Below are 27086 nucleotides of genomic sequence, written 5' to 3' on the forward strand. Positions count from 1 at the left end.
TTTGCTCTGTAAGGGTTCCCCTGCAGACTTAAGAAAGTTGTAAATTTCTCAGTGGGGAGTGATCATCAAGCTAATAGCCTGTTTCTAGGGAGTAAATAAAGCCTCTGGAAATTGACTGTATCACAAGGAAGAGGCACTGTAAAAGCTGTGATCACCTGCTTTCAGTATTGTGATTGGCCATTATTGCCTGAAATCACAGCTGCAGTCAATATTTTGAAGATAGTTACTGGCAGCAGCCAGGATCTGTGAGAACACTCAACAATTGGCTAAAAGTTACCTTTAAGATTTAATGAATAATTCAGAATGAAAAATAATCTGCCCCTAACTTGGAGCAGAAGAACACAATTCTCAGCATTACAACCAGGGAATGATCTATTCTCATCATAAATATTAACTATGTATGGGCTTCTTTTCCCTTTACTATCTGGTTAAATCAATAGTAATCAGTAAGGATCAAGGGAAAACATATACTTCCACCTCTCTTCCATTTTCTAAGTAGAGTGGGAATAAGAATGGATTTAGAATGCCTTCTCCTTGAGGAGCCAGGGGAGGAATAGCTCTCTTCTCCCCCATAAATTGGAGGTGTTTCCTTGACTGGTAAATTTATTCCACAGAAAACAGGGTCTAGACTCTCTTAGAGAAATGACTTTTATAGCCACAGTTCCTCTTAATACTTTTGTGTTAAATACACTTGTAAAATATCTCTTATTTCTTACATCATTGCTAAATTATTTAATTGAAACAAACATATGTTAATAAATGACATGGTCCCAATTTTAATTAAAGGCCTAGCAATCATGAGAAAATTCAAATATCTGAATACAAGTTATAGGTTTCAATATTTCCAACTGTGCTTTGCTTAGTAAGTGTTCTTATATTTTATCTCATGTGTCTTATATTACCAAGTACATCATCTTAGAGATAATCTATTTTAGTGCCTTCATTATACATGTAAGAAAACTGAGACCCAATGAGCTTAAATAGTTTTCCATAATGAAAAAGATAATACTAAATGGAAAGCTCGGTGTAGGACATAGAATCCTTTGATTCTAGTCTAATAACCTTCCAATGATTATAAGTGATTCCTGCCATATTTTAAAAGAAAACAATAAAACCATGGAAAAACCTCACATTTTCGAGGTACCACAAAACTAGAGCAAGAATGAATATCTTAGCCTAAGCAACGGCAACTTGTAGGTGGAGATTACCCACCTAAGCTTTTGACGGAAGAAATGGAAATCTACTTCAGTCATTTGGAAATCTGACAGCTAGACTCACTCACTTGACTTACAATGATCTTCACCACCATCAGTGACCAGATTTTGAATATGACATACATATACATATGAACCATATATACACATAGATTTAGAATATGATATATATGATACATATATACACACATATGCAGCCATGCATGCATAAATATATATATGTTGTTTTTAAACAACTAGTAGAGGTCTTTTAGTGGAATATTTATTCATTATTTTTCATATTCACATTTTACATTTCTTATATTTTAAGCTCTTCATTTTGAATAAAACTGTTCACTTTTCTAACAATTATCTTGACAAATAAAAAAGAATTAAAATTGAACTAAAAGATAAATGTGACTATCTGACATGTGAGTTTGAACTAGGTTTCCATTATAATAGCAATTGAAGCTTTTAGTATTTTTTATAAAAGCAGTTGAAGCTTTCAGTGTTTTTTTTAATTTTTATTTTGCCATGGGATACAGATAAAATCATAAGCTGATTGAGATGTTTAGACAATCACTTAAATACAGTGAAAGGGGAAATGTAGAAGAATTTTAAGTTTTTTTTTTTAATCTCTGCAGATAATATAGTTAAAATACATCTGCCCACAATCACGTGTACCAATCACACATCAGTTATTAGGGTCAATTATTAGCACTATTTCTATATGTCCTAAATGCAAAATCATTGTGATGACAAATGCCATTCTCTGACCAGGTGGTATTAAATGCAGACAGTGAAATTCTGGTTTCAGAATTTGCCTTACTCCTGCTGACTGCTTGACATTACTTGATCTTACCTGTGCGGACTACAGAAAGAAATAACCTAGGTCACTCTGACTTTGATAATAGTTCCTGTGGTTTTAATGAGGAGAATTGCAGAAGTGACCCAGCCTACTCAGTAGGGCAGGCAAAGGTGGGTCTCCAGGTCGGTGCCAAATAACACATTTCTAAATATTCATTTTAAAGTTTTTCTTACATTACATATCATTTACATTACTGCAGTGTCAAAGCTTTTTTGGAACTTGTACCATTGTCTACCCTAAGGCTAACTTCTAATGAAAAGGGGCAAAAGTCCCTGTTAAATCTGGGACATTTTGTGGTTACCTGTTTTAAGCTCAGAAGCTTATTTTTGTAAAAAGAAGAAGATCCTTAGGATCTTTTGAAAGTTCCATTTTCTTAGGAAACACTTAGAAGTTATACTAAACAATTCATAGTTTCTGTCCATGTCAAAGGAAATTTTCTATATACCTATCAACCTCCACTGACATATTGTTGTTTTATCTATATGCAGTCCTAGAATATATTAATTGTGAAAAAATGTTAGATGAAAATATAATATTTAATATTTGCAAAATCAGTCTACTTAGAATTTTCTTTCCCCACCAAATATGAAGATATGATTCAAAATCTAACACTCAAATACATTTATTTTTACATTGTCTTCTACATGTTAAAAATGGATTTGTCTGCATAATTTAATCATTGCACATGACTGTGAGGGAAACACTTTAATCCTCATTTTACAGATGCAGAAAAATGAGTCTTAGTTTAAGTGATTTGACCAGGACTCAGTAGGCAAAATCCAATCCTTTCTCAACTGCCTTGCTGTTCTTGATTGTGCCATGTATTAGCACTAGAAGAACATCTGTAACTAAAACAGTCAAGGCTGACATGAAAAACAGTCCAGTCTACATCGGTAAATAGTGGGAGAAAGTAATGAAATGTGCTCTTGAATAGCTTTCCTCCTTTTGTTAGAAGAAGTCATACACGGGAAAACTAGCCAGGTTAGGTGGCTCTCAGTGGTGTAATACTGCACACATGAATGTGTTTTGGATATCTGTACAAGTGTTTTTGGTTGATACAATGAGGCATGACAGAACAGCAGCCTGGAATGGAAAAAGGTGGTAGTGAGTTGAATGAATATACCCAAGATATGTTCATGTCCTAAATCCTAGAACCTGTTAATGCTGCCTTATTTGGAAAAAGCATATTTGCCGATTTAATTAAGTTAAGGATCTTAGATGAGATCATCCTGGATTATCCAGGTGGGCCTTAAATCCAATGACAAGTGTCCTAATAAGGAGACAAACAGAGAAGAGGAGGCAGTGTGACCACAGAAGCAGAGATCTGAGTGATGCAGCAACAAGCCAAGGACTGCCTGGAGCGACTTGAAGCTGGAAGAGCCAAGAAATGGGGTTTCCTCTAGAGGTTTCAGAGGATTGTTCATACCTTGATTTCAGACTTTTGGCTTCCAGAACTGTGAGAGAATACATTTTTGTTATTTTGAGCCATCAAGTTTGTGGTAATTTGTTACAGCAGCGCTGGGAACTAAAATAGGAGTGTATCAGACAAATTTTGTGCCCTCTTTCTGCTCTGCCTACTGTTTTCTTCAGCCATTGCTGTGGATCTGCTGCCTCCATTCAGCTGTACAAGGTGTCTCTCACTTCCTGCCCCAGGGCTTCTTTGCTTTCACCTATGGGACATCTGTGGGAACCCACTCAGAAATTCTGATGGCTTTAAGCGGCTAGCCAACAATAGGCCACAGGTCTTTCAGATCGAAGGACACTCCTTGATTTAAAAAAAAAAAAATTCTGGAGCCCTCAAGACATTCCAAATGTTTAATAGGTATTAATATAGGCAAAAATCCTGGTTGTAATTATTTGATCCTAGAAATAGCACTATTTTTGTATAACTAGAAAATGTTTTGGCATGCTTTTAATATAAACTGAGTTTTCCAGTAATATATTCACCATGTAAATTGAAAGAAGAATGTATTTTGTTTGGTTTGGAACTTTACCAAGATTTTTCAACATTTTTTAAATTGCCTGCTAGTTAATCCAGTGTATTTTGTTGATAACAATATGTGAGTTGTCCATACTACACTCTTTTTTTTTTTTTTTTTTTTGTGGTACGTGGGCCTCTCACTGTTGTGGCCTCTCCCGTTGCGGAGCACAGGCTCCGGACACACAGGCTCAGCGGCCATGGCTCACGGGCCCAGCCGCTCCGTGGCATGTGGGATCTTCCCGGATCAGGGTACAAACCCGCATCCCCTGCATCGGCAGGCGGACTCTCAACCACTGCGCCACCAGGGAAGCCCGTATACTACACTCTTGATTAATCTTCATTTGTAACTCTCACACTTATGATGATTACATAAGTATGTTAAAGCATCTGGTTACTTAACTATGTCTTTTAATATTGAAAGGCATCATTTCATTACTGTTGTCTTATATATCTCAATTATATTAGTTATGTTTTTTTTAATTTTTCAATTTTTTGTTATACTTTTAGTTTTAATTTTTTAATTGAAGTATAGTTGATTTACAGTGTTGTGTAGATCAGCACAAGTGTACAGCAACACCTTCAGATTCCTTTCCATTATAGGTTATTACAAGATATTGAATATATAGTGCTCTGTACTATACAGTATGTCCTTGTTATTTATCTGCTTTATCTGTAGTAGTGTGTGTCTGTTGATCCCAAACTCCTAATTTATCCCTCCCCCCTCTTTCCCCTTTGGTAACCATAAGTTTGTTTTCTATGTCTGTGAGTCTATTTCTGTTTTGTAAATAAGTTCATTTGTATCATATTTTTAGATTCCACATATAAGTGATATCATATGATTTTTGTCTTTCTCTGTCTGACTTCACTTAGTATGACAATCTTTAGGTCCATCCATGTTGCTGCAAATGGAATTATTTCTTTCTTTCTAATGGCTGAGTAATATTCCATCATATATCTGTATATCTATGTCATCTAAGATCCTTAACTTAATTATATCTGCAAATATCCTTTTTCCAAATAAGGCAGCATTAACAGGTTCTAGGGTTTAGGACATATATATATATATATATATATATATATATATACACACACACACACACACCACATCTTCTTTTATCCATTCCTCTGTCAATGGACATTTAGGTTGCTTCCATTTCCTGGCTATTGTAAAGAGTGCTGCTGTGAACATTGTGGTGCATGTATCTGTTCAAATTAGAGTTTTCATTTTTTCTGGATATACACCCAGGAATGAGATTGCTGGATCATATGGTAACTCTATTTTTAGTTTTCTAAGGAACCTCCATACTCTTCTCCATAGTGGCTGCACCAAGTCATAAGTTTTTAAATTCAAGTATTGGTAGATTGTTATTTTGTGTGTAGGTTGATAGGTTATTTTTCTCAAAAGATTGCTTTGGGGTCATTAAAAGATTTGTAATAAAAAGGATATATATTAGTTTGGAAACTGTTAACGATCCTCTGAGCTAAGATAGATGTCTTTAAAGACAGACCTGATGTCCAGGTAAAATATAGAATCATCCAGTGAGGTCCTTTGCACCATGAGAGAATAGCATTTTTGAGGAAGACCATATCTGATCTTGCTGCATAATGTTGTTCTTTTCTTATCCCTTGTCCCAAAGAAGCTTCAACTCTACAGTTGATTGAGTACCTATAATGTAAAAATACATTCTGAATGGACTGTAAACAGTATAAATTTCAGCATTTTGTCCTTAAAAATTTATCAACAATATAAATTACAAAACATATATGTATGAACTAAACTTAAATCATGGTCAACTGTGTCACTTTCTTGCCTTTCTTCTCTGGTTAGCATTTTACATGTCTTTTTATGTTTCTTTCTTGCCAGTGTTTTATTAGATTGTGAAGTTCTCAGGGTTTAGGACCATATTTAAATAATTCTCTTTGTACAAACCCTGAAATAGCACAATGCAAAATTAGTACTTTAAAATTCTTTTTGATGAGGGAGCAAAGTTGTGTCTAAATCCCTGATAGAAATCACCCCTATTTCCAAATTACATAACTGATACATTTAAAGCTTCTGATACGGAGCATTTAGTCAAAACTAAGATTCAGTGATGCTTTGGGGGAACTTAGAATTCCGGTGAGCAATTTTTTTTTCAGGCACAATCCAGAAAGGATGTTCACACTATAGAGCTATTGACATTGTGATGTCAAAATATTTGAAAGGAAAGCAATACAATGGCATAGCAACTCATAATGGTAATATTTTATGAATCTCGTTATTACTTCATGCATAGCTGCCCTGTGAGTAGAGGCATTATAAAACTAGTCAATGATTTACTCAGGAACTCAGTGGGTATTCTTTGAACAAAACAGAAGCAAATATCTGGCAGGGTGAAGGCATAAATCTCCTGCAACTTAAAATATATAAAGTTATATTTGGTAAATAGCAATAGAACATATTATATAGGCAGGGCGAAAGTATAATCTACTGCCACTTGAAATACATAGAGTTATATTTGGTAAATAGCAATTGAATATATTATAGGAGGAAAGGGTAGAAGCATATTAGAATGGGATTTTTAATTTAAATGGAGAAAAAAATAACCCAGGAGAATCAATACCAGAAGACCAGCACTCAAATCTGGAACTATGAGTTGAGACCTCCTGGCAAATTCAGGCTCTGTGGTGAAACAGATAAATGACTGGAATTATGTGGATGTGTTATTAGCCGTTGGTAGGGAGAAAAATGATTTACTTTAAGGACTCTGTTGATATGTCTAGCTACTTAACTATAATACAATGGAAGGAAAAGTGAAATTAATATGCTGTGAGGTTTATTTTTACACTAGTTACCCAATTTTAACTTCATAGTAGTCCTCCAAGGTTGTCAAGTGGGTACCAAATACTAATTGAGCACTTATTGTAAAAAGACAGTGAGTGATGAGATACAGACACAGTTACTGTTTTGAGTAGCTAATGTAAAAAAAAAAAAAAAGAAGAAGAAGAAGAAGAAGACTGTAATTGCCCAGTTCTTAAGAGTAAATACAGGCTAAATCAGATTAAGGAGCCAACGCAAAAGCAGCAGTCTGTGAGTTGCCAAGGGAAGATTTTAATTTGAGTCTCTAGAGATTTATTTGAGTCTTCATATTACACTGAACTGTACAATTTCAGGTTGCTTCCTTGAACTCTCTTCCATATTTTGAATTTCTAACCTTACTTATCTAGATAATTTCAAAAGATGTTTTATTTGAAAGTTCACGTTGTATTGTTATTTGCATATTGAATGTATGTTATTAATATTAAAAATATCACCAGTAGTGAAGCTTTGGCAATGAGGCATGACAGGCCCTCAGCCAGAGGAGAAAGGGGGTTCACTGAACACCCCTTGGTTCTGCTTGATATTCTCTTGGCCCATATATTTGCTCTAGTTATTGCTCTGGTAATGGACTGTGCACATATAACTTGACAGCATGTTTTCTAGGATGCATCACATGACTTTTATGGTTTTCCTGCCTTGGGGCTTCTCTACTCCTTTGGAATGCCTACGGGAACCCACTCTGACATTTGGACTTATATATGTGCAAATCTGGAAATGCAAGGAGTTAAACACTGCAAATCTTAACTAATGGGAGACCTAAGCCAGGGGATAAATACTCCTGTCTCCATCCCTTGTGTAAGCAGATTGAGGCACATTCAGCATGGCTTCTCAGAGGGTCTTCAACATGTCTGAGCCCCAGGTACCACTCATTTAATCTTTACAACAACCCTAGGAAGTAAGTTTTACAGTTATCCTTGCTTCAAAGATGAGGAAGTTGAGGTTTAGAGATGTAAAGCAAAATGCCCAAAGGCAAGAGTTTCTTAATGGAGGACTTGGGCTTTGAACTCATATCTATCGAATTTCATGGTCTGCACTCTTACTTACTGAAGCAGTGCAGCAGAGATGAATCTGTTGGCTAAAGGAATTTAGGGCAGAGGTTGAGAAAGCCATGGGGATGCCTACAGTGAAAAAGAAATAACTATACAGTTGAGGTACATCAAACCTTGTATTTTCAGATGTGGTATAAAATCCAGATGCTACCCTCTACCCACAATCTCTTACCTGCTACCTTCCGTGATAATTCAGATTTCCTCCATTAAATATTTATTAGATCTTCAAGATCTGCTAAAACAAGTACCTTTTAAAAAGTCATTGTAAATTAAACTTTAAAAGGGGTTTGTTGTAAGCTGTCTGAGAGCAATAGCTTTGAGAGAGTAGCGTACCAAAAACAGGAAAGGAGCTGAAACTAAAAGTGAAGGAGCTACAAAGTAAAATTTCACTTTCATTTATTCTCTTCAGGGTTTCTCCTATCACTAACTATAAAAAGTATGAAATTTCAAAGCAAAGATTCCACTGAAAGTGCTACCTTCTCCCTGCTAACACATTATAATGCCAATCTGAAGATTAATTAGTGGGAAGGCCTTCTGATTTGAAAGTCTTGAAAGTGTTTTAGGAGCAATGCAATTTTTAAAGCAGTATTCCAAGTTTAGCTTTCTAACTTTAGTTAGGATATAAAGAAATAATTATATATCTGGCTTAGTCATAATTGCACCATCTTCCCTCTCATGAAAGGCTACAGATTATGTAACTGCAGCTATTGATTTTCCACATCAGACAGTTTAATGGAAAGGTTAAGAGGAAGCTGCATCAGCAAAGTTTGAGGTTACTAATTCTGCATTAAATAATTTGGGACTTAAACTCCCTCAACAGACAAGAAGCCAAGAATTTTAAAGAACAATTTCACTTCTTGGAAAAGGAATATTACTATTGCCAATCAGCAGGAGAGATTTAAAGCCTGGATTGAAATAAAAGACATGAACTTTATATAACGCTAGTTTATGAATGGGATGTTTAGCATTATTTACTTTTGCAGATTATAAAAGACCCAACTGCCACTTTACAGCTAACATTGTTTTTCATTGACAATTGACATTGACATTTGGAGTACTCAGGTGAAGGAAATGATGTCAGGACCATCATGTAGTAACTATTGGCATCAAGAGGTTACAAGTTCAATTCTTAATCCTAAAAATCTTATACACACACACACACACACACACACACACACACACACACACACACACATCAATACCCAATAGTTAACTGTCAAAAATACTGATTCCCCAAGACCATTAAGTAGTAATACAAAGCAATACCTCCATCACCGTTAGGATCGGAGATCATCTGAAAATTTAGCAGCTGAATAAAATGATTTAAATGCTTCAGGAGGAGAAATGAAGTGGATGAATAAATATTAAAAAAGAGGACTAGGAAAGACCAAAACATTAGTAAATCTAGACATTGCTCACAGGACGCACAGTGAATATATGTCCAAATATATTCCTTGTATATTGAGTTAAGACTAGAGACAAAAAGCTGAAAACCAAACATACGAAACTAAATATTTACAGTGATACCTTCATAAAGAATTCCCATTACTTTTTGTTAATATTTTCCAAGGAAGCTGTACATTACCAATATTATTTCCTTTTCAGAAAAAAAGTGAGATACACATAATTAAATAAATTGCTTATTACATATTGTAGTGAACTGACATCTAATAGCTCTTAGTTATCCTTCAGGTCTGCCCCCCTGGTGCATCATCATGAAGTCATTCTTGATGCCTTTGTCTGAACTGGGTTTTCTATCACTTGCTCCCACAGCATGCTGCCATACCCAGCTTCTTAGTATTTATCCCACTATTTTTGAAATTGTCTATTTAAATGTAAGACTCCTCTAAATACACTGGGGTGCATGATTGAGAATAATGACCATGTTCTATATATTTGATAACAACACTGCTATCTCAGTATTGCTTGTTGGATGGCAGTGTCTGGCATCCAAAAATAATTGTTAAACTGGACTGAGTCACAAGCTCAGGATTTAACCTGACCAATCGTCCATCCCTGACTACCCAGTTTTTAGAATACTATTTCGATAGAATTGAGTTAGCTCATTACTTTGGAGTGATATTCCAGTCACCTGTACCACCACAGGTATCACTTCCAATAAACTGTGATGCCAGAAATCGCTCAGGGGTGAGAATAGGCTGAAGCAGGGATCAAGTGACAGGATTTAATGCTGACAGCGTTTAATAGCTGAAGGGTGAAAGCCTACGTGGGACTCCTTTCAGCCTTTAATCTACTGTAGTGATCAAACAACAAAAAAGTTTTCAAATGGTCTAAAGCAAAAGCATGGACGTTATATACACATATACTCAAGGAGAGTAGATACAAAAACACATTTGACCATAAGAAGAGATTCGGAGGGGGGCGGGCCCAGCCGGAAATCTTAAAAGGCCTGGGCTACGCACTTCCCCAAGTCCCACGAGGCTGCTCATCATGACCTCTCTCCTGGGCTGCTGGTTGGAGCCTGACGATGGACGCAGGTGCCACTGAGGCCCGCGGGTACGGAAGGACGATGCCCACCAGGGGAGACGGGCTGCTGGGGTTACCACTTCTGCCACCAGGGATTCACACCCGGCCATGGTGGTTTCCTGTGCAGGAACTGAGAAACCCAGTGTTGTTTTACCTGGAGGCATGGCTGGCTGACTTGCTCTTCGGCCCAGACCGAGCCATAGTTCCAAAAATGGAGTGGATGAGCCTGGCCCTGTTGACGGTGGACACAGTTAACGCCCGGAACTTAGTCGAAATCACCGTCTTCGGATGGCCGGATGTACAACATCTGGTGAAAGTAGGCTCCTGAGCCTGGCGTCGAGGCACCAGGAGCATCGTGACTGAGGTGAAGATCTTGTAAAACGTGCATGTGGAGGGAGCCACGGGGAAAATACCTGGTCGTACCTGGCTTCCTTCCAACCTCTCATCTTTCCACAACTTTGCAGTTTCCTAACTCCAGTATGCTGCATGTAGACCATGGGCATCCCTTTGTGAGAGGAGTCCAAGTAGGACCTTGGAAAAGTAGGCGGAGAGGTGATGCATTCAGGCCCATCACTACCCATGCCAGCCTCAGCTTGGTTATGCCACTATTTCCAGACCCTAGGTTCAGAGCTTCCACCATAAGAACTGATATCGTCAGCACCACTCCAATCTCTCCCACCCTTCCCAACCCTCATGAAGCAGTAGTTTGAAACAGCGAGCATCTTTTTCTTACCCAGCTGAGAAGCTGGTACAGCTTGAGGAGTTCTTGAAGGTCCATGCATCACGTCCCCAGACGCCCCCCCAGCATCCTGTTGCATAAGTATTATCAAGAGCATGAGAATAATCCTGCTTCTGCTACTAAAGTTAAAGGGAAGCAAATATCCTTAAATCTCTGCACTTTTTTTTCTGTATCTTGATGGGTAGTGGTTTGATTATTTTGATGCAAACATGAGTTTGTAGTGCCATTCTACTAAATAAATGAATTCCTTTTTTTCTCCAATGGCATAAAGACATTTTCTCACTCAAAACTAAGCAAATTTATAAAAGATGGACTGTTCATTCATGTCTTGATGTGAGAGGTGGCTAAATGGCTGATAGGTGGTGGATTTATTTTTGTTTTTTTTCTCAGTTTCTACCATTTTGAAACCGCTAACCCTTTTGCTTTTATGGTCAGAGTCAGGCCCTCATGCACAGCGGGCAGAAATGCAGGGTCAGTCAGCTTTGGGTTTCTTTTGCAACATTTGTTCTCAAACTTTAATGTGTGTAAGAATCACTTTGAGAACTTGCTAAAACACAATTTCTTAGGCCCCTTCTCCACTGATTCTGATTCAGTACATTGGGCCCATGAATTTGCATTTCTAACAAGCTCTTAGGTAATGTCACACTTCTCTTCCGAGGTTCTCACTTTTAAGCTGGTAGTTTGCCCCCTGAGTAGCAAGGAGTGTGCCTGTGCATTTTCTTGGAGTGGAGCTTCCCACCTTGCACGTGGGTAGGCATTCCAACATGCAAGCAAAGAGAGGTGATCAGCATTCATTCTGCTGGTGCTGTGATTTACCAGAAGGAGCCAGGGTCCTGGGCAGCTTGTGCATTGGAAGGTGTCCTTCTAGCCCACTGTCCCCACCCCACCCCTCCCCAAACAGGTGTCCTGCATAGGCTGGGCTGGTTTTCCATTACCCATTACAATGGTATGACCAATCTGTGCAAAATAGTCCCAACCCCTTGGTGCTTCCGCTTTCAGGAAGCAGAATCTTGGAGGAAAGATGACCAAGAATTCTGTGGCTTCAGACACAAAGTTGGAGTTGATTCAACTCATGCAGTTTCTTTACCCGTTAGCAGTAATGGATTCGAGGCATTTGCAAGGCTTTTAAACACACATATACACAAATCTTTGATTGCAAGTGATATTGAATGTTATTCTGCTTTACTTCACATGTTTGTTAAATGCTTTTTTACATTTTTGTTATTTTTTTTAATTAAAAAAATTTTTATTGGAGTATAGTTGATTTACAAAGTTGTATTAGTTTCAGGTGTATAGCAAAGTGATTCAGTTATATGTATATTATATATATAATATACGTAACTGAATATATATAATATATATATATATTCTTTTTCTTATAGGTTATAGTTCCCTGTGCTATACAGTAGGTCCTTGTTGGTTATCTATTTTATGTATAGTAGTGTGTATCTGTTAATCCCAAACTCCTAATTTATCCCTCCCACTTTCCCCTTTGGTAATGCAAATTTGTTTTCTATGTCTGTGAGACTCTTTCTGTTTTGTATATAAGTTCATTTGTATCATTTTTTTTTTAAAGATTTCTTGTGTAAGCAATATCATGATATTTGTCTTTCTCTGTCTGACTTACTTCACTTAGTATGATCATCTCTAGGTCTATCCATGTTGCTGCAAATGGCATTATTTCATTCTTTTTTATGGCTGAGTAACATTCCATTGTATGTACATACCACATCTTCTTTATCCATTCATATGTTGACAGACGTTTAGGTTGCTTCCATGTCTTGGCTATTGTAAATAGTGCTGCAGTGAACATTGGGGTGCACGTATCTTTTTGAATCATGGTTTTCTCCAGATATATGCCCAGGAGTAGAATTGCAGGATCATATGGTAGCTCTGTTTTTAATTTTTTAAGGAACCTCCATACTGTTCTCTATAGTGGCTGTACCAATTTACATTCCCACCAACAGTGTATCCCTTTTCTCCACATCCTCTCCAGCATTTATTATTTGTAGACGTTTTGATGATGGCCATTCTGACCGGTTAAAACTACTAGTTGTTTTGATTTGCATTTGTCTAATAATTAGCCATGTTGAGCATCTTTTTGTGTGCCTCTTGGCCATCTGTGTGTCTTCTTTAGAGAAATGTCTATTTAGATCTTCTGTCCATTTTTTTGATTAGGTGGTTTGTATTTTTGATACTGAGCAGTATGAGCTGTTTGTATTTTTTGGAGATTAATCCCTTGTTGGTCACATCATCTGCAAATATTTTCTCCCACTCTGTAGATTGTCTTTAATTTTGTTTAGTTTTCTTTATTCAGTCCTATCATTACTTCTTTCAACTCTGAAGATAAGGATTTTTATTATCTGTATAAGCTTTTGTAACAAATAATGGTCCATTATAACCAATATTGTCCACCATTTTGCTTCTCAAATTTTTGCATATGAAAAATTTTTATTGTATGTAGTTAAACTATTTACTGTTTTCTGTGTGATTTTCCATCATCCCCACCTTTTACATTTAATCTTAGGAGCTCCTGCTTTGTCTTCTTTTGTAGGAATTTGATAAATATGCCTACAGGATTTTCCTTGTGGGATTTTTATAAAACCATTGAACATTTTTGACTGTTCAACATTTGTGGGAAAATGGTTATAATTAAACCTTATTCCAATTTTCCAAAAATTATCCACAACAAAGTTACTAAATAATCCTTTACTCTATCCTTTATATACATTAACATGTTGGAGTCCTAACCCTCAGTATGTCAGAATGTGAGTGTATTTGGAAATGCAAGAAGTAGTTAAGGTAAAACGAGGTCATTTGGGTGGGCCTATATCCAGTATGACTTTTTTTTTTTTAATAATAAGAGAGCATATGGATGTACACAGGTATGTGCGTGTATAGAGGAAAGACAGTGTGAGGACACAGCAGGAAGTAAGCCATCCGAAAGCTAAGGAGAAAGGCCTCACAAGAAACCAAACCTACTGACACCTTGATCTTGGACTTCTAGCCTCCAGAACTTTGAGAAAATAAATATCTGTTGTTTAAGCCACCCACTTTCTTATTTTGTTACAGTAGCCCTGGCAAACTAACACAACATTTAATACAGTTAAAAAGAAGAGAGATTGGGAAATTTCTTTTTAGAATAGTTATTTAAATGCTTGACAGTTTGGCTAATGTTTGGATTATTCATCACTATGTACTATGTGTAAGGACACTACTTTTTAATCTTGATTTTATTACTCACTTGGCCTACTAAAGTCATCAAACATTAACAATTTTAAGAATTCCAAAAATTATGCACATAGAAACATTACATAAAGTAGGTTCACTATACATGGTACGCTGTGTGCATTCTATCTACACAATACATGTTGATAATTAATAGAATGTGTTAAAATACAAAGTTGTATAAAAGAAAGTCAATTTGATTTTTAAGTGGCAAGGAATAGAAGTAAATATCAATATTTTATGTACAATTGGGCCAGTATGCTATCAGGGTACAGAAAATACTCAAATGTTTTTGGTGTTCTTCATTTAACCAGCTGGAATTATTACTTTTAAAATGATGTCTTTTTGAAAATTTGCTTTGAATAATTTTTACACTGTAATTCTCTTAAGATCTGAACTGTCTGAAAGAAATCATCTTTAAAACAAGTAAAAGGCACTGATAAAGAAGTTTCTGTTGTCTTAAGGTAAATGATGAAGTATGCCATTAAACAATGAAACACTTTATCTTAAAATTCATGCTTATTTTTTAAAGCTTGATTCTCTACTCTTGAAAAACTTAAAGATAATAATCATAATCACTTGACAGAACTAAAAACACAATAGCCCTCCTCTCTTAGAAATAGCTCAAAACCCTTCCTAGAAAAGAAGTTGGCAAATATTCAAAACAGAGAGAAATTGATGAATATTAAAATAAAGTAATAATTATCTTTGCAAGGTAGAATAGTTTCACTTCCTATAGCTGGAAACACACAGAATTGAGGATGTTCCAGCTTTGGCATCCTTTCAGAAGTCTATTTCTATATACTTGCCAATTCATCGGGAACTTTCTATCCTGAAAATAGATCATTGTAATGTCCTCAGTAAGATGACCATTGTTGTGAATTAATGCCAGATTTATTTGTGCTATTAAATTATTATGAGTATTAGCACAGCTATTAATAACACCACTTTTCAAAGAGCTTTCATTTGTATTGCCTCATTTGATCCTTTCAGCAACTCTGAGAGGTACAAAGCACTGGTTATTATCATTCTTATTGTATATGTGGGAAACTGAGACATAAAGGCTGAATTGACTTTTAGGCAGTTACACAACTGGGAACAGTGATTCACAGATCAAAAATATTTCTAATTTAAAAAAACAGTGGAAATATTTTTTAAACATTTATTCTGGGTCATTACTTTTCTAGTAATAGTTCCTATGCATTTACTTTATATCAGATACTTTGACATACTTTATCTTTAAAAGTCCAAACAGACTTTCAAAGATAGATATTGCCATCCTCCTCTTCCAAGTGAGGATGCAGAGACCTTGAGAGGTGTGACATAATGGATTTTAAATTTAGGTCTATCTGAGTTCCAAGTTCAAGCTCCTCTGTCTGAGATATTACTTCATTTAATTCTCACTCTATCCCTCTGAGGTAAGTATAGTGTCCCTTCCTTTTTATAATTCTGGAGATGATCTCGGAGAGTTAGTATCACAAGGAGAGATTAGTTGAGGAATTGGCATTCTGGCTGGCTGAATTTTCAGTTTTCATGATTGTTGACAATACTTTTGAAATATATACATAGTTAAATTTCCTGCCTTACTAAATATAATATATTGAGAGCAATTGAAGTTTTTGTTGATGATGATTACCTTTCAATTCCTAAGAACTATTATTATTTTCATATTTTGTATTATTTTTCATAGATATTCAAGGCAACAAATTGGCTCAAATCTGTACTGACTGTCAGAGCTGACTGAATGTTGTCATAAAAAATAAATCATTAATATTGAAGAGTTTTTATGACTGAGAGATCTGAGTAATTGATTTATTATAAAGCACCTACTATGAGCTAGATATTAAGCTGTATACTGAGTATACATAGCTATATACTGAATATATACTGAGTATACCTATACGGAGTGTATACTAACTATTCCTATAGCAAAAAAGACATGTGAACAAACTAAATATGTAAGCTAGATAGTACAATATCAGGGGCATCAAAGAGTTATAAAAAAGATCAAGTGAAAACTTTAATACATTTTAGGTTTAGTTTGACGAAAAATGCTTCACTGAGCTAAGAATGATTTAATGTTGAATAACATGTCTAAAGGAATCACAAACAGGAAAGCAGTACAATATATTTACATTCTTTGTTAAATATAAAATCATCCAGATGATTTTTCAGCTATTTACGTTTTTTTTATAATTTGATAGTACAATATTATGTGCACTGGGAGGAGAGGTTAGTATGTTTCAGAGTTAAATCAAGTGTTAAGATCTCAGTGATTTTTTTTTTCTTTCTTTTTTTTGCGGTACGCGGGCCTCTCACTGTTGTGGCCTCCCTTGCGGAGCACAGGCTCCGGACACGCAGGCCCAGCAGCCATGGCCCGCGGGCCCAGCCGCTCCGTGGCATGTGGGATCCTCTCGGACCGGGGCACGAACCCGTGTCCCCTGCATCGGCAGGCGGACTCTCAACCACTGCACCACCAGGGAAGCCCCAAGATCTCAGTGATTTTTAATACTATGTCTAAATCACAGTATCATTTATTATAGTGACCAATATAGCAATGAAGGATTGAAATGGAATACAGCATTGTTTATGAAGATAGTCACAAACTTTGTTTTTTATAATAGGAAAGTTATTTTCAGAAAATACTTTTTTTAAAAAAGGTAAATTATTATTAAACTTCTATTTTTGGATATCATGCCAAAAATAAAATAAAATCAATAAACATATTTTACAAATTGCAGTAACTATTGCTGAAATTTTTTAAAAAAATGCTGTTACCTTATTACTTCTTCCATGATTAAAAATATGCAAATCCTAGAATGCACTTATATTAAAAACTTGTAGAAATCTAAGAGCATGTTTCTTCTAATGTTCAGGAATTATAGTATCATGCTGAGTAAGAAAAGGTCACATAATTTATAATTCTCCAATGTGTCTTTCATTTATGTTGGTAAACTCATTTGTTTGAAAGAACAATGAGGATAAATACCACATTTTATCATTTTCCCCTTTAGGGCTTCCTTCTGCACAAACATTTTTGTAGTTACTGGTCTAGTTTTGATACAGTGCTTATATATTAATTAATTTTCCAAAGAAATTCAGCATTTATTGAGCAACTGTTATAAGCAAGGTACTATAGAGATCTGTAAGAAATACAGGGCTGATCAAAACCAGAGCCTGACTTTAAGGAGTTCACAGTTTATTGAGGGATCTAGACAAATATAGATCCCTAACGGTGTATTAGTTTTCTATTGCAACTAGAACAAATTACCACCAACTTAGTGACTTACGATAATAGAATTCATTATCTTACAGTTCTATAGGTCAGAGTTCTGAAATGGATCTCATAGAGCTACAATTAAAGTCTTAACGGGGCAGTGTTCCTTCTAGAGGCTCTAGGAAAGAGACTGCTTCCTGCCTTTTCCCTCTTCAAGAAGTTGTCTGAGTTCCTCGGTTGTGGCTTCTTTCCATCTTCAAAGCCAGCAATCATATCACTCTAGCCTCTACTTCCATCATCACATCTTCTTCTCGGACTCTAACTCTCCTGCCTTTTTTTTCATTTATAAGGCTGCTTGCGATTAAATTAAGCCCACCTGGGTAATCCAGGGTACTCTTTCCATCTCAAAACCTTAAACTTAACACATTTGCAAAGGCGCTTTATCTGTGTGAGGTAACATACTTACAGGTTCTGGGGGTTAGGATGTGGACATCTGCCTACTACATATGACTAAACATGGTAAATAGATTATATCTTATATTTTATATCTTAGGTGTGGATATTGACACACTCAAAAATTCAGTATTTAGGTTGTCTTAATCTATTCATGGAAAAACATTTAAATATTAATAGGGAAGATTATAAGGTCACCGTTTTAACATATTCAATTAAATAGGTGAAGAATATTTCCAATCTTAGGTTTCAAAAGGAGGAAGGAAATTTGTTGATAATGTGTAGATTCAGTTAATGGACTTACATAATGAATTTTCAGTTCACTGCTACATGCCAACTACCTAAACTTACCTTAATTTTATTTGCAAAGTGTTATTATCAGAGATCAAACAATGCCAGATATTAGAGCTTAATTTGATCCTTATTTAGCTCCTTGTGATGAATTGTAAAACAGTGAAATAGTAGATTTTAAAGAAAATTTATTATCTGATATAAATCTTTAAATAACTACGAAGATCTTTTAACTCAACATATCCCTTTACCAGACCATTTCTCTTCTTTTCTTTAAAGTAAAATGCCTTGATGTTGTCCCACTGCTTTATAAATTGATCTCATCTGCATCATATTTCCCATTTTACAGAAAATTGAACCCAAGGAAGTTAAGTAATTTTCCAAGGTCACATAAACCAGGAAGTAGGTGGACTCCAAAGTCTCCCCAGTTTTCACTTTGACCACTCAGGGGCAGAGCTTATTAAAGGTTGGTTTTTAGAAAAAAAAAAGTAACATGCCTCGAAAGAGTTTTCTGAACTTTTGGTCTCCAGTTCCTCTCTTCCTATTCTACTCTTAACCTGTTCCAGTCATGTTCTGTTCCCACTGCTCCACAGACATTGTTCTAGTTAGTCACCAGCGGTCACCACAGTGCTAAATCAGAAGTCAAATCTCAGTCCTCATCTTTTGTGATCTCTCAGCAACATTTGATGCAGATGATCATTCTCTTTTCCTTGAAATGTCAATATTTTATTCATTTGACATCCAGAACTCTGGCTTTCTTGCTTTTCCTACTCTCTCACCATCCTGTCCTTCTTAGCTCCCCTTGCTTTTACCATTCAGCTCCCTGATCTCTGATGGTAGATTGTCCCAGGAATCAGTCTTTGGATTTTTACTCTTCTGTATCTTCTCTGCTCATCCCTAAGTGAGATTATCCAGTCTTAGAGATTTAGCTATTATTTACATGCTGTGAACCGCTAAAATTTTATTTCCAGCCTGGATCTATTCCTTGAGCTCCAAATTCATTTACCTAAACTCCCTACTTAATATCTCAAGTTGGATCTCCACAGGCGGCGTATGATCAGCTTATTCTAAACTGCATTTCTTATCTCTGTCCCCTTCTGTCACAGAAACAAGCAAAATTGCTCGAGTGACGTTCCCCATCTCAGTAAATGGCAACTCTATTTTTGTAGGTGCTCGGCTTAACCATGAATCTCAGAGGATTCTGTCCAGGCATTTTCTGGATGCCAGGTAGTCCTATGCATCAGACAGTGCCCTTTATTTCTTAGACATATTTCGGTAGAATGACTGACTTTAACCTGATTGCCCCAATGAATGCTAATTTTAAAATTTACACAAGGATATATTCCTTCCTGTGTGACTATTCCTTTGCTTTTGAATATTTGCTCCTGAATACAATAAGGAGGTTTGGTAGAATTTATAAATATTTTTAAATTCTCCTGTGGCCATGTCCTTTTAAATCTGTGTATTTATAATCTCAATCCAATTACTTATTTTTAACTTGTATTTTTGCACTAAATTCTACAGGGGAATTTCAAAACACTTCAGCACTTCTGAATTCTGAACAACCTGGAAATAGGAATGTCTGAAATATATTCTTAGCTCATCCTATGAGTGAAGTAATTAAAGTGTGGGTAAAATCTGTTTAAAGTTTATGTAATTAGAAAAGCTTGGGGGAAAAGTCCTATTTAAATCTAACAAGTGAAATTTCTGTATTTTAAAATTATTCACAAAAAGTCAGAAGAAAAATGGAGTTAATTATCAGAAAGACCTAAGAGTCTAAAATTGTTTAACTTAATTATCTGTATCTTCTCTACTTATAATGGCTTGAAAGTAAATATTTGGTGAATATATTTAATCATATGCCTTTGGATAGTAATTCTGACCCAAGTGTCAAGGATGCAGAGAAGTGAGGTAAGAGAGTAGTCAAGAAAGTGACAAAGTCTAGGTTTGAATCTGGATGATTATTTTAAGGTACTGAATATGCTATACTCATGCTCATAATAAATTGCTGAATATTTAAAGCGTTAGGTGAGCTTAATTGAGCTAGAGCATAAAAAATTAGAAATTTATAGCTGTAGGCTTAAGCCAATTAAGCTGCATCATACTCAGCTACATTTAGCTGTTTGGTCACAGACCTTCTCTCTATGGCAATTGAGATGGTACTAAAATAGGGATGTTACTAATCTATATCTAACAAGGTAGTCTCTGTCACAGAAAAAATCACATTTATACTATCTAGTCTTAAATCTCTTATCTTTGACAATAAGGTTCAGCTCCCCAAATAATTTCTCTTCAGCCTGTCACTATGTTCATGTAAGCCTTTGATCAATAGGTGGTACAAGATGGCTTGGTATAGCAGAAAGAGCTATGTATTAAGACAAAAGTCTCCAGCAGAAGTCTCAGTTCTGCAGTTAAATCACTTTGTGACTTTGGACTAGTCATAAACTAGGACTTACAACTCTGATTGCAAGTTGGATGTAAGTCTTAAATGAGGTAAAATAGATAAAAAACTGAGTAGAGTAACTGACATATTGGAGGTATTAGTCTCCTCCCTGAGTTTCTTCATTTATTTAAATAGGAGGATTAGTTGCAACCATTTCTGATATCTTAATGAATCTGTAAGTCTGTACAATGTGTTTTAAAACTAGCTGTTTACATTTCACATATGGTAGATAATTGTCTCTCAATATGGTAGGACATAAAAAATAGAAACTGAACAAAATTTTCTAACTTTGGTTTAAAAGAAAGCTTACTATTTTTGCATTTTTAAAAGGAAGTTCTTTAATTCTAGCATTGCCTTCTGAAAAACAGATACAGCAATAACCAGAAAATTGGAAAAATAATGTAATCACTTTGCCGATTGATGAGTGAAGGCCAGAGCATTTCTTGGGATTGAAAAGCATTTGAGAGCCACACTTAGCTTGAAATCTTTTAAAAATGATTTAGCCTTATTTCAAAGGAAGGATGGCTTTCATTCTTTACATATAACCACTTTCATTTTTTTTAAAAATAGATAGAAGGACTGAAAATGACAGTCCTCTATAACCCTACGCTGTAAAAGCCTAGAGAAGAATTGTGAGAAAAGAAGTAAAAACTACCTGAAATGGTTTGATATAAAATGGCATTTTTTTCTAAACTGGGCTTTGACTTGTCTTTCAACTTTTTTTTTTTTTTTTTGTGAAACACAAAGGAACCAGCTTTCTATTAATCTAGAATGGGTTTTTAAAAACTCCTTCTTTGAAAAATAATTCATTTAAACATTTCTTGGCAATACGGAGGAAGATATATCACATCACTGGAAACTTTCTTTAAGAAGCATTGTCTAAATTCAACACCCATTTATGATAAAAACCCTCCAGAAAGTAGGCATAGAGGGAACTTACCTCAACATAATAAAGGCCATATATGAAAAACCCAGAGCCAACATCATTCTCAATGGTGAAAAACTGAAAGCAATTCCACTAAGATCAGGAACAAGACAAGGTTGCCCACTCTCACCATTATTATTCAACATAGTTTTGGAAGTTTTAGCCATAGCAATCAGAGAAGAAAAAGAAATAAAAGGAATCCAATTCGGAAAAGAAGAAGTAAAGCTGTCACTGTTTGCAGATGACATGATACCATATATATAGAATCCTAAAAAGGCTACCAGAAAACTACTAGAGCTAATCAATGAATTTGGTAAAGTAGCAGGATACAAAATTAATGCACAGAAATCTCTTGCATTCCTATACACTAATGATGAAAATCTGAAAGTGAAATTAGGAAAACAATCCCATTTACCGTTGCAACAAAAAGAACAAAATATCTAGGAATAAACCTACCTAAGGAGACAAAAGACCTGTATGTAGAAAACTTTAAGACACTGATGAAAGAAATTAAAGATGATACAAACAGATGGAGAGATATACCATGTTCTTGGATTGGAAGAATCAACATTGTGAAAATGACTATACTACCCAAAGCAATCTACAGATTCAGTGCAATCCCTATCAAACTACCAGTGGCATTTTCCACAGAACTAGAACAAAAAATTTCACGATTTGTATGGAAACACAAAAGACCCTGAATAGCCAAAGCAATCTTGAGAAAGAAAAACAGAGCTGGAGGAATCAAGCTCCTGGAGTTCAGACTGTACTACAAAGCTACAGTAATCAAGATAGTATGGTACTGGCACAAAAACAGAAATATAGATCAATAGAACAGGATAGAAAGCCCAGAGATAAACCCACACATATATGGTCACCTTATTTTGATAAAGGAGGCAAGAATATACAATGGAGAAAAGACAGCCTCTTCAATAAGTGGTGCTGGGAAAACTGGACAGCTACATGTAAAAGAATGAAATTAGAGCACTCCCTACCAGCATACACAAAAATAAACTCAAAATGGATTAAAGACCTAAATGTAAGGCCAGGCACTATAAAACTCTTAGAGGAAAACATAGGTAGAACACTCTATGACATAAATCACAGCAAGATCCTTTTTGACTCACCTCCTAGAGAAATGGAAATAAAAACAAAAATAAACAAATGGGACCTAATTAAACTTCAAAGCTTTTGCACAGCAAAGGAAGCCATAAACAAGACGAAAAGACAACACTCAGAATGGGAGAAAATATTTGCAAATGAAGCAACTGACAAAGGATTAATCTCCAGAATATACAAGCAGCTCATGCAGCTCAATATCAAAAAAACAACCCAATCCAAAAATGGGCAGAAGACCTAAACAGACATTTCTCCAAAGAAGATATACAGATTGGCAACAACACATGAAAGGATGCTCAACATCATGAATCATTAGAGAAATGCAAATCAGAACTACAATGAAGTATCACCTCACACCAGTCAGAATGGCCATCATCAAAAAATCTACAAACAACAAATGCTGGAGAGGGTGTAGAGAAAAGGGAACCCTCTTGCACTGTTGGTGGGAATGTAAATTGATACAGCCACTATGGAGAACAGTATGGAGGTTCCTTAAAAAACTAAAAATAGAACTACCATAAGACCCAGCAATCCCACTACTGGGCATATACCCTGAGAAAACCATTATTCAAAAAGAGTCATGTACCACAATGTTCATTGCAGCTCTATTTACAATAGCCAGGACATGGAGCAACCTAAGTGTCCATCGACAGATGAATGGATAAAGAAGATGTGGCACATATATACAATGGAATATTAATCAGCCATACAAAGATTTGAAATTGAGTTATTTATAGTGAGGTGGATGGACCTAGAGTCTGTCATACAGAGTGAATTAAGTCAGAAAGAGAAAAACAAATAGTGTATGCTAACACATATATATGGAATCTAAATAAATAAATAGTTCTGAAGAACCTAGGGGCAGGACAGGAATAAAGACGCAGATGTAGAGAATGGACTTGTGGACACGGGGAGGGGGAAGGGTAGCAGGGACGAAGTGAGAGCGAGGCGTGGACATATATACACTACCAAATGTAAAATAGATAGCTAGTGGGAAGCAGCGCAGTAGCATAGGGAGATCACCTCTGTGATTTGTGACCATCTAGAGGGTTGGGGTAGGGAGGGTGGGAGGGAGAAGCAAGAGGGAGGAGATATGGGGATATATGTATGTATATGTATAGCTGATTCACTTTGTTATAAAGCAGAAACTAACACACCATTGTAAAGCAATTATACTCCAATAAAGATGATAAAGAAAGAAAGAAGCATTGTCTGATAAAGGCAGTCCATCTTTTAAGATTTGTGGTATAAGGACCTGTGGTAAGAGGATAATCAGCTTAAGGCTGCCGCTCAGTGGAAAATTTCCTTTCATGACTCTACGAGGACTATTTGGCTTCTTTAAAGCCTAAAGTCTTGTTCCCCACTGCCTTTTGTTTTAAATTCAAGTTAATTCAGAGCCTTCAAACTTTATTAAAAGGAAATATATTGAGTAACTACTATGACTTAGTCGTTATGCTAAATTTTAAAAATTTATAATATAATGCCATTTTTGAAAAAGATATTACATATAAATATAATTTATGTATAGAGAGAGAGAGAGAGAGAAAGAGAGAGAGAAAGAAAGAGAGAGATTAGAAAAAGTGGAAAAAAACGCATGCCAGACTATTGGTGGTAGTGATTTTGCAGAGAATGGCATGATAAATTTTCGTGCTATGCTATGTCTTTTCAATTTTAAGAATATAAATGTCTTCAGGAATTAGAAAATTATATCATTAAAACATTAGTAGAAGGCCATCATAAGAAGAGTGTCAGACATGAAGGAAAAGGTATAAACTTCATCAAAGCAGGCCCTGTTTCTATCTCGTTCCCTATTGTGTTTCACATTGTCTACCTCACAGAGACCACTTAATAAATATTTATTGAAGGAGTGAATGAACACATTAAAGAAAGCTGCCACAACTAATTTCAAGGTTGTCTTTAGAGACCACGTGAAATCTTTTCTCTTACGGGAACATTTACATTGTTAGACTTGAATAACATCTTTGATCATTGCCATGGGAAATAAACATATCTAAAATATGTTACAGGGGCAAGCTTTGGGAAGTATAGGGGCAAGCTTTGGGAAGTATAGTCATTCAGTGGAGAAAAACAAAGCAACATAAAGCGTGTTCATTTTGTTTGCTAGAATGGTTCTTTTTGCAGGGTTATAGAGGTTTATTGTGCATGACTCAACACACATTGCATTCGGGAAGATCTACAGAACGAGCAGAATAGATCCTGAGTCCTCCTCATCTACTTGTGTCTTCCTTTTTTGGGAAGATGTTTTACTGGCAAATTTAGCTAGTAACATTTGCACAGAGTATGTGTTTCCTTTTACTTAAATTCGTAAGCACTTTTCTACTTTCTAACAGAGAAAACTTGACAAACATCTATTGAATTTTATAATTTCACCATCATTCTGATGTTTTCTTCTGGCACAGGGATTCTAAGGGTGTGATTAGGGGTAACTCTTTGTACAGATATATTTACAACTACAGAGGCAGCAAAAAATACCATATTCTGAAGGCCTATTTTATGCTTGTCACTATATCCATTTTCTAATTTAGTCCTTCTAAAAAAAGCCCTAATGGTGGGCATTATTGCATCCATTTTTAGATGGTGAAACCAAGGCTCAGAGATATAAAATTTACTCATAGAAAGCCCCTGTGGAAATGACTGACCTGAGATTCGATTTCTGGTAGGTGTGGATCAAAGCATCATTGCTTGTGTTGTTTTGTTTTGATTAGAATCCATTGTCCTTATGTCTTCACTGTAAAGATCTTGCACACCCTGAAACATTCTCATGGAAATTAGAGTACAGTCCTGAAATGCCAGGGCTTGGATTGTATTCAAACTGTCACATGCTTTCTAGCTATGATATATGGGCCTGAACTCATTAGTGATGGATTCCTAGAGGCAGCAACTGTGCAGGTAAATCTTCTTAACTAAGCAGATAGTACATCATCCTGGCACTGTAAAATGTCATAAGTGCTCTCAGTGTAATCATCTTTTTGTTTCTTTGCTACATTTGGATGAGCAAAACCAGGAAGCATTAGAGTAATACCAAGTCCTACCAAAAGTATAGTCTAAATATAGAGGCATCTTGGGAAACCCACCTCTTGCATTCCACTAATCTTTCTTGAATCTTGATTGTTTAATGCCAAAAGTACTAGTTAAATTGCAGTCTTGTTCATTTGAATGCAGAAGAGTAAGTGTGCTGGGCTCTTACCTTTATTTCTGGTATCTCCATTCTGGCGGTCCCACATCTATCTCTACCCCGCAGGCTCCAGGAGCTTGGCACTTTGCCAGCAGTCAGCTCCTGAGACAGCCTAATGAAAGTTAATAGACCTCCAATTCAGGTAATTTACATGAATTAAAAATAACTTAGGAAACCATTTAGGGCTCTATAAAATCAAATTTAAAATACTATATGCAGAGGTCATAATAGTACAGTTCAACTTTTCTACCACACAAAAAACATAAAGTTTATTTGAAGTTCATCTGAAATATACAAATATTATCAGACAGTTGGAGAGAATAAAATTTTTACATGTCTTTGAAAAGTAAGTAATCCCAATAATGCTTTCTTGCTCAGTTTCTTCCAGATGTTCTAAGCTTGTATTTCAAGATTGCTTACAAATTATAAGGTACATGTAGAAAAGATTTTCAGCAGAGGATAAACTTATGAGAAACTATTTCATAGTTCCTCATAATTCTGCAAAAATTATGAGATAAAACAATACATAGACTGGAAGGAAAAAAGGTGATATTTGTTCAGAAACCAAATAAAATTCTATGATAGATGTAAGAGAATGGAAGGAATCTTGAATTTGCTGTAAAAGAGGTATAATAATATTACTGTTGAAAAATCATTTAATCCTTTCCTGTGCCACAGATAGAGCTACAGTCAAACCAATCCAGAGAGATTGCTGGGATCTCTTTTAAAAACTAAATTTCTCAATTTCACAAATATTTATTGAACTAGGCATTATGAATTCAAGTACAAAGATCAGTAGTGTGCTCTTTTGTCCTTAAGGAATCTTGAATTTAGTTAATAGATAAGGCAAGTACTGGCACCTCACAATGCAAGGAAGAATATAGTAGTGGCCACAGGCAATCATAAAATGCTCTGTGAGCTTTCTGAAGGGAAACCACATCATGTTGAAGTCTTCAAGGCAGAATGAGAAGATATGACTGAGGTTTAAATTCTGGTGGCTTTTCCATCTTCTAGTTCTGGGCATCTTCTAGTGTCTA

General features: G+C 35.7%; 2 protein-coding genes and 1 long non-coding RNA gene across 3 annotated transcripts in view; 2 read left to right on the top strand and 1 right to left on the bottom strand.

Moving 5' to 3' along the window:
- Nucleotides 1–27086, top strand: part of LOC307190178 — a 232683-nt gene that overhangs the window by 180449 nt on the left and 25148 nt on the right. The window lies entirely within an intron of this gene.
- Nucleotides 1–27086, bottom strand: part of OLFM3 (olfactomedin 3) — a gene marked incomplete at both ends in the record, with an annotated part of 194170 nt that overhangs the window by 103714 nt on the left and 63370 nt on the right. The window lies entirely within an intron of this gene.
- LOC307193683 (oocyte-expressed protein homolog) lies at nucleotides 10440–11258 on the top strand (the record flags this gene model as incomplete). The annotated part of the gene is made up of 3 exons (XM_079935989.1): nucleotides 10440–10754; nucleotides 10903–10978; nucleotides 11176–11258. 3 exons carry the CDS (start codon nucleotides 10440–10442, stop codon nucleotides 11256–11258), a joined length of 474 nt encoding a protein of 157 aa, XP_079792115.1.

Source organism: Stenella coeruleoalba (assembly GCF_951394435.1).
Source record: "Stenella coeruleoalba genome assembly, chromosome: 1".
In the NCBI taxonomy this organism is placed as follows: Eukaryota; Metazoa; Chordata; class Mammalia; order Artiodactyla; family Delphinidae; genus Stenella; species Stenella coeruleoalba.